The sequence below is a fragment of the Pan troglodytes genome, chromosome 1, assembly GCF_028858775.2.
Source record: "Pan troglodytes isolate AG18354 chromosome 1, NHGRI_mPanTro3-v2.0_pri, whole genome shotgun sequence".
In the NCBI taxonomy this organism is placed as follows: Eukaryota; Metazoa; Chordata; class Mammalia; order Primates; family Hominidae; genus Pan; species Pan troglodytes.
In genome coordinates, this window is record NC_072398.2 from 140,179,613 (window position 1) to 140,191,774 (window position 12,162).

General features: G+C 35.0%; 1 protein-coding gene across 12 annotated transcripts in view; it reads left to right on the forward strand.

Moving 5' to 3' along the window:
* The window catches only part of ZNF644 (zinc finger protein 644), a 113,184-nt gene that overhangs the window by 40,984 nt on the left and 60,038 nt on the right, over positions 1-12,162 (forward strand). For 10 of the 12 annotated variants that reach the window (XM_016922333.4, XM_016922264.4, XM_016922299.4 and 7 more), the window contains one exon: positions 5,171-5,231. The exons of the other annotated variants lie outside the window; for them this stretch is intronic. In XM_016922333.4, the coding sequence (XP_016777822.1) occupies positions 5,210-5,231 (22 nt within the window). In that variant the 5' untranslated portion in view covers positions 5,171-5,209. The remainder of the gene's footprint in view (positions 1-5,170; positions 5,232-12,162) is intronic. 12 annotated transcript variants of the gene reach the window in all.

Consider the following 12,162-nt stretch of genomic DNA (forward strand, 5'->3'; position numbering starts at 1 on the left):
CTTTATGAGTTTGAGGAAGATTGGTGTTAATTCTTATTTAAATGTCTGGTAGAATTCTCTAGCAAAGCCATCTGGTCCTGGGCTTTTCTTATTTGGTAAGTTTTTGATAACTGCATCCAATCTCTGTTTACTAGTTATAGGCCATTCAGAGTTTTTATTTTTCATGTCCTCGTTTTGCTAGGTGTACATTTTTAGGAATATACCAATTTGTTCTAGGTTATTCAATTGTTGATGTATAATTGTTCATAATATTCTGTTATAATTCTTCTGGCATCAGTTGTAATGTCCCCTCTTTCATTTCTGATTTTCATTTTTCAAGTCTTCTCTTTTTCTTAGTCTAGCTAAAGAGTTTATTGATTTTGTTGATCTTTTTTTTTTTAAAAAAAAAAAAAACCAACTCTAGGTTTCATTGAGTTTTTTTCTTTCCTTGTCTTCAGTTCTATATTTAGTTGATCTCTGCCCTAATATGTATTATTTTTCTCCCTTCTGCTACTATTTGGTTTAGTTTGTTCCTCTTTTTTCCAGTTCCTTGAGATATAAAGTTAGGTTGTTAATTTGTGGGTTTTTTTTTTTTTTTTAACATGTAAGCTTTTGCTGCCATAAACCTCTCTCTTAGTACTGCTTTTGTTGCATCTCATAACGTAATGGTTTGTTGTGTTTTTGTTTTTGTCTCCGGATATTTAAAAAATTTCTTTGTAATTTCTTTGACCCATTGGTTGGGTAAGAGTAAGTTTTTTAATTTCCACATGTGTGGATTTTCTTGTTTTCCTTCTGTTATTGGTGTTTAGTTTCATTTCACTGTGATTAGAGAAGATAGTTGGTATGATTTCAGTCTTAAATTTATTCAGATTTGTTTTGTGACCTACCTTTTATATAATTTTAATGTGTTTCTGAACTTTCGGAGTTAATTCTGAAGACTTTTCTGAATTGTCAGTGTTTAGTTTTCTAAAATATGTTCATGTCTCTTCAGCATATTTACAATATTTTTGAAAATTAATAGACATTCTTTTTTAAAAGTTTAGATTTACAAAAAATTTCAGCAGGACAGTATACTGTTCCCATATTCTAACCACCCCTTCCAACTGTCATTTTTCCCTGTTATTAACATCTTACATTAGTACAGTACCTTTATTACAGTTAATGAACCAATATTGACACATTATTATTAACTAAAGACCATAGTTTATTCAGATTTTCTTAGTTTTTACCCAATGTTCTTTTTGTGTTCCAAGATATATTACATTTAGTTGTCGTTTCTTCCTAAGTTTCTGAAGACTTTGTTTTTGATGACCTTATGAGGTTTTTTTTTTGTTTTTTGTTTTTTTTTCACCTTAACAGTTTTGAGGAATATTGGTCAGATATACTCTATGATCTTCTATTGGAATTTGTCTGATGTTTTTCTCATGATCAGACTGTGGTTATGGGTTTTTGGGAGGATGTGTTATACTTGACATTTTAGTATTCAGGTGTTCTCTTAGAATACTGCTTGAAGCAAAACCAGCGGTGCCAACTGCTTTTAAGTTTTATCCTCTTTTTTTGTACCCCCTCCCACTTATATAAGTAATATTCCAATTATATTTCTTAGGTGTAGATTTTAAAATACTTTCTATCATACTTGTTTGTAAAATCTTTTTTTAAAAAAATTTATTTGCTATTATCAAAAAGACAAAAGATAACAAATGTTGGCAAGGATGTGGAGAAAGGGAGCCCTTGTGTACCTTGTTAGGAATGCAAAATAAACAGCCATTATGGAAAACAGTATGGCACTTTCTCAGAAAACTAAAAATAGAATTACCATATGATATAGCAGTCTCACGTCTGGTTATATATCTAAAGGAATTGAAATCAGTATGCTGAAGAGGTATCTGCATGTCCATGTTCACTACAGCATTATTCACAATAGCTAAAATAGGGAAGCAACCTAGGTGTCCATCATTGGATGAAAGGATAAACATGGTATATATGCACAATGGAACACTATTCAGTCTTAAGACAGAAAAAAATTCTGTTATTTGCAACAACATGGATGAACCTGGAGGACATTATGCTAAGTGAAATAAACCAGGCACAGAAAGACAAACACCACGTAATCTAACTTACATGTAGAATCTAAAAAAGTTGAACTCATAGAAGTAGAGAGTGAAATGGTGTTTACCTGAGGCTGGGTTGGGGAGTGGATGGGGCAAGAGGAGATGTTGATCAAATGGTACAAAGTTTTATTCAGGAGGAATAAGCTTTAGTGATCTATTGCACAGAATTATGAAATATAGTAATAATGCATGTATATTTTAAAATTGCTAAAAGAGTAGATTTTAAGTGTTTTTGCCACAAAAAAATAAGTGTGAGGTGATGGATTTGTTAATTAGCATGAATTAATCATTCTACTATGTAAGCATATGTCAAAACATCACATCGTACCCCATAAATAGATAATATATACAACTAGTATTTGTCAATTAAGAATTAATAAAATAAAAATAAAGTGTCTAAAATGTGCTGGTTTAGGTTTGTGGGGAACAAATGCAGTTAAAAGGTTTTTTTTTCAGATTTTGGAGAGTACGAGCAAAGCAAGGTAAAATTAAACAGCTTAAGTCAAAGTTTGTATGTGTGTGGTGTTTGTATATGCCTTTATTTTTTATTGTGGTAAAATATGCATAACAAAATTTACCATTTTAAAGTGTACAGTTCTATGGCATTCAAGTATGTTTATATCGTTTGTGCAACCATATATAGTTTTTAAAAATATGCATTGATCTGCTAGGACTGTCATAAAATACTACAGACTGGGTGGCTTACACAACAGAAATTTATTTTCTCACAGTTCTAGAGACGGGAAATTCAAGATTAGGGTGTTGGCAGGTTTTGTTTCTCCTGAGGCATCTCTCTTTTGCAGAGAGCCAGCCCAGTCAGGCTGGGCGTGGTGGCTCACGCCTGTAATCCCAGAACTTTGGGAAGCCAAAGCGGGTGGATCACTTGAGGTCAGGAGTTCGAGACCAGCCTAGCCAATATGGTGAAACCCTGTCTCTACTAAAAATAAAAATAAAAAATTAGCCAGGCATGGTGGTGTGTGCCTATAGTCCTAGCTACTTCGGAGGCTGAGGCACGAGAATCGCTTGAACCCGGGAGACAGAGTTTGTAGTCAGCCTCTGTCTCCAAAAAAAAAAAAGACACCAGTCATATTGGGTAAAGGCCTCGTAAGTTACCTTATTTAACTTGATTCCTGAAAGGCTCTCGCTCTAATGTAAATTTCTGTTATGTAAGCCACCCAGTCTGTAGTATTTTATGACAGTCCTAGCAGACCAATGCAGTTCGTAACATCTTTTATATAGGGGTGCTTCCAGTTTATCTCCTTGAGAACTTGCTGTCTTCAGTGTATTAATTTCCTGTGGTTGCTCTAACAAATTACCACAAACTGGTTGGTGTAAAACAATAGAAATTAATTCTCTCACAGTTCTGGAGGCCAGAAGTTCAAAATCAGTATTATTGGGCCAAAATCAAGGTGATGGCAGGGCTTTGTTCCTTCTGGAGGGAGGCTGTAGAAGAGAATCCATTCCTTGCTTCTCCCTGATACTGGTGGGTGCTGGCATTCCTGGCTATGGCCCATGTCCTTCCAGTCTACGAAAGCAGCATTTTCAGTTCTCTCTGCCATGTCTTCTTCTTCTTCCTCTTTTTTGGAGACAGAGTCTTGCTCTGTTGCCTAGGCTGGATGCAGCGACGTGATCTTGGCTCATTGCAACCTCCGCTTCCTGAGTTCAAGCAAGATTATCCTGCCTCAGCCTCCTGAGTAGTTGGGACTACGGGCGCGTGCCACCACGCCCAGCTAACTTTTGTATTTTTAGTAGAGACGGGGTTTCACCATGTTGGCCAGGCTGGTTTCGAACTCCTGACCTCAGGTGATCTGCACCCAAAGTGCTGGGATTACAGGTGTGAGCCACTGTGCCCGGCCTCTCCGCTTGTCTTCTCATTGCCTTCAGTGTGTGTCTCGTTCTTATAAGGATACATGTGATTGCACTGTGGTCCACCCAGATAATTCGGAATAATCCTCCCTCTCAAGATCCTTAATTTAATCATATCTACAAAGACTTTTTTTTTTTTTTGCCATATGAGGTAACATTGTCAGATTTCAGGGATCAGGGTGTGGAAGTCTTTTGTGGGGCAATAGTTCAGCTTATCCCACTCAGTCGTTTATAATAGACTTTTAATGTTCTTACTTTTATTTTATAGTTTAGTTTTTAACAGGCCCCCGTGTCCAGTTCTGGGTTGGTGGGAGATGATGGCATTGGGTGGCAGAGAAAATATCTCATCTTTTCTAGATACGATGCAGAAAATTCTAGGTCTGTGGTTCTAGGAAGGACAAATCAGAGATGATAGTTTGGAAATAAAACAGTTAAAGTAACCTAGCTTGAGAACAGAGGTAGGTGTGGTGGTGCTATTTTTTAAAGAATAGAGAATTTAGAAGAGTCACAAGCTAGTTTCAGGTATGGGGAGGAGGAGATATGTAGAGTGTGGGACATACTGAGTTTTCAGAACTTCTGAAATATGGTAAAATTAGTAATGGTAGATATATTTTTGGCAAATGCATGTTCAGTGGATTGTTGGTGTAGAAGTCACTTTATACTAGATTAAAGATTAAATTGAAGATGGGGAGTATTGATACATTCTATTCTCTAGAATAATGATGCTTGGCATTTAGTAAGTAATCAGTGTTGGCTATTATGATAATTACTATTAGTATATACTTTTATGTGTTCCAATACTATAACATTTTTGTCTTCAGCTGTTTGGTGTGTGTCTTGATATGTACATAATATTAAATAAATACTGATCTAGAAAGATGTGTGTTTTAGTAATTATTTTAATTATTGCCATTGCCATACTATTAAAATTAATGAAAACAATTTAGAATTTTTTTTAAAAAAAGAATTAGTTTCAATTTCTCATTTGAATAGATTATTATTTCTCAAAAAAAGCAGTGAGGTTGGGGGGCACTTAGCAATAGTTTCCTAAAGATTAAAATGATGGTATTCTGGTTGAATGGTTTTTTTATGTTATATCAAGAAATATAATTTGGTTTGTGTTTTTTCATTTAAAATAATAGTGTATTGTAGCTATAGTTATTCATGCCTGAAACAAAAAATTAAACCTTGGTCATTGTGTGTATTTCTTTCAGGTTTGATTTAATTTTGGATGAGATCGTTCTTGCAGCAAGATGTTAATAAGACAAAATCTAGGTAAGTAGAAGACTGCTTTGTTAAATGTACATATCAAGGTAGGAATAATACAAAAAAATTATGTCTTAAAAATGTGGTGTTGAGTTCAGAACCAAAGAGTTTTTAAATAAAATTTTGAAATGCAAATAATTGACTTTTTGACACACTCGGTCCAGTTGACTTGATGGGAGTAAAATTATAACTATCACATTGTGGAACTAAATTTTTAGTTTCCTTCTTTTGTGTTGAGGTTAACTAAAGCATTCAAGTTTCCAGTGAATATTCTAACATGTTAGAAAATCAAGTTAATGTTTGGTTCAGCCACTCTTATTGAACTCTGACCACTTCAGTAAGACATTTATTGTGTCACTTCATTGTTCTCTCCTTTGTTGATAAAGTATATGAATAGTCATTGCTTTTGTGAATTTTGCTTCATTTTTACTGTTAAGGAAGCACTTTCCCAAATGGGATAAATTTGCCAAATTGTGATTTCTTTCTGTTAATATAGTATTCAAAATTGTAAATTATTGTTTTAATGTTTTCCTAGTGGGTGTCTCTACTGAATGACCTCTCTAATATAGCATTCTGATTAGCTTTCTAAGGCTGTTCACTTTTAAAAAATTGAATTGGCATCATGTACTTTGGTATGTGAAAGAATGCTTTTTAATAATATAAGCCGTTGACATGTTTTAAAAAGATACATTTACTATTTATTGGTAAGTGAATATGGCTTCAAAACGGAAACAAGGGAAAAAGAACATTGAAAAAATTGGAGTTAACTTGGTTTTCCCTCTAACCAGATGTTTCAGCTGTCAAAAATTTGCTGATCTCAATGTTTGTTAAAGAAAAAAAAAGTCTAGGATGAAAAGTGCTGTAGTTCAGTAATATGCACTGAAGGAAATCTCAGTCAGTGGTTTGGGCATGTTTTGAAGCAAAATTTTGCTTTTATTGCTATTATATAATAATAACAGTAGTGGTAGTTTGAAGAGTACTTATTGTGCTCTAAATTCTGTTAAGTGCTTGTCATACCTTATTGATCGTTATAGTACCTCCTCTTGTTGTGTAGAAAAATTTTATTTTTTGCTTTATAGTGGGCTATTTTTCTTTAGGAATAATAATTTACTTCTGTAGCATTTATTAGAAATAACACTTGCCTATGTATCTTCTTAAAGTGGAGAAGAAGCCATTCTTTTGTACTTGAAGGTCTTACTAGGGTTTGTTTTCTAGTTGAATATACAGTGTCTGTTAAAACTTTTGTTCTGATTTTCTATGTTTGATATTGCTTGTGGGATGACACTGGTTTAACTTATTCTGACCTTATTTTTCACCATGCTTATATATGTAGTTTTTTCTTTTTTATTATGGTATAGTTTACATATATATGGTAACATAAAATTTGAGGTATAGAGCTGAATGACTTTTCACATACACATTCATATGTGTAACCACCATCTAGATCAAGATATAGAACATTTCATTACTTTGGAAAGTTCCTTGTGCTTTCCCCGCTTCCAGTCCAATAGCCTTTTCCCCTGAAGTAATCATCTTTCTGAATTCTGTCAGCATAATTTAGTTTTGCCTGTTCTTGGATTTTATATATAGTATGTACTCTTGTATGTGGCTTTTTCATTCAACATAATGTTCTTGAGCTTCATCTATGTTGTGACTATGTCAGCAGTTCATTATTTTTTATTGCTGTTTTATTTTTAGTAATATTCCGTTGTATGAACACACTACAAAGTATTTATGTTTTCTCAGTGATTTGGTTTATTGGATTCTCCATATCTCTGTTCCTACTTGCTAACTTTTCTATACTCTTTTCCTTCTTCTACCTGTCTCTTTAATTGTCCCCCATCACTTTCAGAATAAAATGTAGTAAACCTTATAACACGGCATGCAGTTATCTCACCGTAGCTATGCCAGAATGCTGAGGATTATATGAATAAACTAAGTATGATGTTTCATATTGCTAGTTCTAGTCCTAGGTACATGTTGTCACTTTCCCTCAATCCCATGCCTCCCCAGTTGCCAGAGACCTCTTTGCTAGTTGTCAGCTTATCTTCTGAAATAGCCTATCTGAAGCATCATCTGATCCTTTAAGCCATGCCTGGCCGTAGTTTGTCTTCTTTATTAGAGTATGAGTTTGAAGGTAGATACCATCCATGTCTCGTTTATCTTAGCACAGTGCTGGGAATACTGTGTGCATTCAGTAAATGTTTTGTTAAACATTGACCAATGAAAAGAGTTCTTTTCTCCCAGGCAAATAGAGATTCAGAATGCTAGCTGGAATGGGATGGGGGCATTGGCACTTGAGTTGCTGTTGGGCCATAGGAAGGAGCCACTGAGGATAATCCAGAGACAGCATTATAGACATTTTAGAAAGAGAAATAAAATATTTCCCAAGTCTTCATTCAATCCAGTTGAAATACAGTGGCTAGTAAAATATTCTTAATTCAGACCTAAAGTAAGACTGTCATTGTTGATTTTGATTAGTATTCCCAAGTGGAGGTATTAATCCATGTTGCAGAAATTTGAAGTGTTTGCTATGAAGAGTATTTTCTTTGTGGGTTTGTACCAGTTATTTCTTTAAAGATTTTGGAATGTTAGACTAATACGAGTAGAAGATTGGGAACACTAGTCACACATGTAAGAAGTGAAGAAAACTTTTCCTTACTTCTCTGAAGGTAAAAAACTGTTAGGATGGAGGAAGAAATTGTAGAATCATAGCCTAGAACTGTAATAACATTTTTGATTCCCACAGCTTAGGAAGCTTGCTATTTGTTTAAAGGTACTTAAATTTTTTTAAATTGTACATATGTAATATAGCATATATAAACTATATACTTTTTTTGTTTTGTTTTTGAGATGGAGTTTCGCTCTTGTTGCCCAGGTGGGAATGCAATGGCGCAGTCTCAGCTCACTGCAACCTCTGCCTCCCAGGTTCAAGCAATTCTCCTACCTCAGCCTCCCAAGTAGCTGGGATTACAGGCATGCGACACCACACCCAGCTAAATTTGTATTTTTTAAGTAGAGATGGGGTTTCACTATGTTCATCAGGCTAGTCTCGAACTCCTGACCTCAGGTGACCCACCCTCCTTAGCCTTCCAAAGTGCTGGGATTACAGGTGTGAGCCACTGCACCTGGCCTAAACAATATACTCTCTTAAGAAATAACACACTTCTTAAATTTTAAAGCATTTTGACTAGTGGTTTTTTTTTTTTCTGTGTTTGAAATTTGGCTAGTTGGGTTGGCTATAGTAATCATCTGGAGATTTTTATGCCTGAAGCTTGATTGCCCTCTAGCAAGTCCAAAGCAAGAAGAGGTTCTTCCCCACAGGGATCAATTTGTTGCTTTTCCTTTCTGCAGCTTCTGCCATAATGTTTGAACACAGAGTTAGACGTTGACATTTTCTCATGCTGTTCCTTCTGTCTTCCCACAAGGGTTTTCTTAGACATAGATTCTTACCGTATATAGACCTTGGTTCTTTTTTTTTTTTTTTAAATCCTGATTGTGAAGTGTGTTTAGTCATGTTGTTGGTTAGAGTTGAGGAGCCAGAGAAATTTAACCTTGAGATTGCCTAACTTACATGTCTCCACAAAGACTTTAGTCTAATTTTTCTTCTCAGAGGCTGCTAGCTGTACCTCCGTTGCAGAGTCTTCGTCTTCATTTTGTGCTTCAATATTTAACATAGGCAGCTGCTGTTAAGACTGCAGAATCCCCAAATCCAAGGATTTGAAATTCTTTATGGATATTTGTCTTAGATTAATTTCTCTAATTTTTAACTTAACCTCTCTGTACTTCAGTTTCTTTAGTAGCATTGTAGATGTGCTGCCCTTTGTTGTAGCATGAAAAAGAAGACTTTTTAATTAATAAAATTCTTTGTCCTTCATTCTAGATGAGATTGTACAACGTACATTGACCCTTTCCAGCTGTATTGCCAAGTAACAGTTAGTATTTAGTATTTCACTTTTTTTTTTTTTTAGACAAAGTTTTGCTCTTGTTGCCCAGGCTGGAGTGCAATGGCACAATTTTGGCTCCCTGCAACCTCCGCCTCTTGAGTTCATGCGTTTCTCCTGCCTCAGCCTCCTGAGTAGCTGGGACTATAGGTGCATGCCACCACACCTGGCTAATTTTAGTATTTTTAGTAGAGATGGGGTTTCACTGTGTTGGCCACGCTGGTCTCAAACTCCTGACCTCAGGCGATCCACTGGCCTCAGCCTCCCAAAGTGCTGGGATGATAGGCGTGAGCCACTTGCACCTGGCCACATTTAGTATTTTCAAAATGTAAATTTTTTATAAAAGTCACATGTGACCTTATGAGCAAATAGTACAGCAATGTTTAAAGTAAAAAGTAAAACTCTTCTCTCCCACCCAGCACTATACTCCCCATAAGTTACCAAAAATAGCTGGTATGTATTCTACATCTTTTTCTTTCTGCTTATCAATATATTTTGGACATTTTTCCATATATTTACCACATTTATTATAACTGTTACCTTATTAATATTAGGTAAGTCTCAGGATTTTTTGCCTGTATATAAGTACTGCTGCAATAAATATTTTTGATGGTATTAACGGGAGTGTGTGAGAATGTCAGGATAATTTGTAGCAGTAGATTGCTGGATCAAGGATATGTGCCCTTTAACTTCTGATGTAATAAAACTGCAATGAGGTTGTACCACTTAATATTCTTATTGCTAGTTTATGAGAATATCTGTTTTCCCACATTCTGCTAAGTATTTGTTTTATCCTTGCTAGTCTAATTGGTGGAAAGTGGTATTTATTTTACTGGGCATTTTTTAAATTGTGAGAGTGCTCAAAGGTTTGAAATATCACCTTCATTACAACTTAAGTTCTACTGGAGAATATATGTGAAGATTTTTATTTTTTACTGTTAAGTCCATCGGTTCCATCAATTAACATACCTTTGTGTTTTAGGTATTACAGTCAAAGTTATTTAATATTGAATAATCAGATTATTTGCCTTTTTTTCCCTTCATACTATTTTTTTAGGATAAATATTTCCTTATGGTAAATTTCTTTATAGTTTGCTACAAACTAACATCAGCATAGCCTGTAAATAAAAAGAAAATAAAAGCCATTACTAAATATTAGGTTCATTAAGTCTAGATTGATAGCAGACTGCTTAAAATCTGTTGTCTTTTACAACGCAATCATTAGAATACTTTGCTTCTTTGTGGTTATTTTTTACTATCCTTATTATGTATGATAAGCTACAGTTGTTAGTCTTAATTCCAGCTTTAATGTGAGTGAACTCCTTTTTTTTTTTAAGTATTTAATTCTAGAAAACTTAAATACTAAAATTTACAACCAGAAAAAAAGAGCTGAGAAAATCCTTAATGTTTCTGTGATGGATTTCTCTGAGTTATTTTTACAAATTGGCATATTTTGGTATTTTTTAATAGTATTTTCTAGTGTGATGCCTTTATTCCTAGATATGTTTAAAGTACTATGCCATATTATATAAGGGATTTGAGCATCTGTGGATTTTGGTATCTAGGGGGGTGTCCTGGAACCAATCCCCTTCAGATATGAAGGGTCAACTGTATATCTGTCTGTCTTGATCTACATCTCTTAAAACTCACCCTTGGTTTCACTGTGCTGTTAAATTTGTTTAAAGGGAGGCTACGTTGTTCTCTTTTGAAGTTGAGCTGTCAGTAGTTTTTCCAAAGAAAGTTTCAGCCATGCTTGTCTTTAGTATAAAAGTTTCTATCCAAATCTGAAATGTTTTTAAACCTAACAAAGGCTAAGTGGCAAATATCATTCCAATATGTGAACAGGAAACCATAAAACTGCTCCTTCAGACCAAAGAATTTTGCCATGGCTATACTTTAGCCTTCTATGATTGGTCTAAACTATAAATAAAAGTGCTAAATAAAACAAGGCATTCAGTAAGCCTTTATTGAAATCTAATATTCTAGGCACTGTGCTATATGTTAGGGATGCATTAGTCATTAGAATTCCCAGTACCATGCAACTAGTTATAGTACAAGTGATGAACACAATACTGCCAAGTCTGAGTAGTATAGTGTAGTAGTAGGTCTGAGGAGGAGGTCTTTAAGGAAGAAGTCAGGAAAGGCTTCATAGAGCAAGATATCATTTAGAGTTGAAAAAAAGAATAGAATTTTGACCTTGGGAAAATATGGGCAGAGGGGGCATGAACTAAAGCTCTTATTTTAGTTGCTAGACATTATTTCGTAAAAACAGTTTCATTTAACTGGATATCCATATTGCCAGAGTTACTGGCAGTTTCTTAAATGTACTGAAGTTCACATTTTACCACAGCTTAGGAATTTATTATTTGAACTGTTTCCTTGTGCTATTTTTTCAAACTGTTTAAACAAGTTTAATTTTTTTGAATCCGCCAAGAAATAAATGATACTGTGAAAGCCTTCATACTCATCATTATTTTGATTATTCTAATGTTACACTTAAGGGTAAGAGATTCAGAAATAATGAATGACTGGCTTGAGGTCAGGTAGATGATTGCAGAAACAGAATTGGAACCTAAGTCTTCTGACCTCTGATTTACTATTCTTTTGAGATGACCATTAAAGTAGATATTTGAGGCCAGGCGTGGTGGCTTACACCTGTAATCCCAGCACTTTGGGAGGCTGAGGTGGGTGAATTGCCTGAGGTCAGGAGTTCAAGACCAGCCTGGCCAATGTGGTGAAACTCTGTCTCTACTAAAAATGCAAAAATTAGCATTGTTTGGGTGTGGTGGCAGGCACCTGTAATCCCAGCTGCTTGGGAGGCTGAGGCAGGAGAATCACTTGAACCCAGGAGGCAGAGGTTGCAGTGAGCCAAGATCACGCCATTGCGCTCCAGCCTGGGAGACAGAGCGAGACTCTGTCTCAAAAAAAAAAAAAAAAAAAGTAGATATTTGAAACTTTTAGGGTCTTCTAACTAGGCTGAAGCCCGTGGGCTCAGT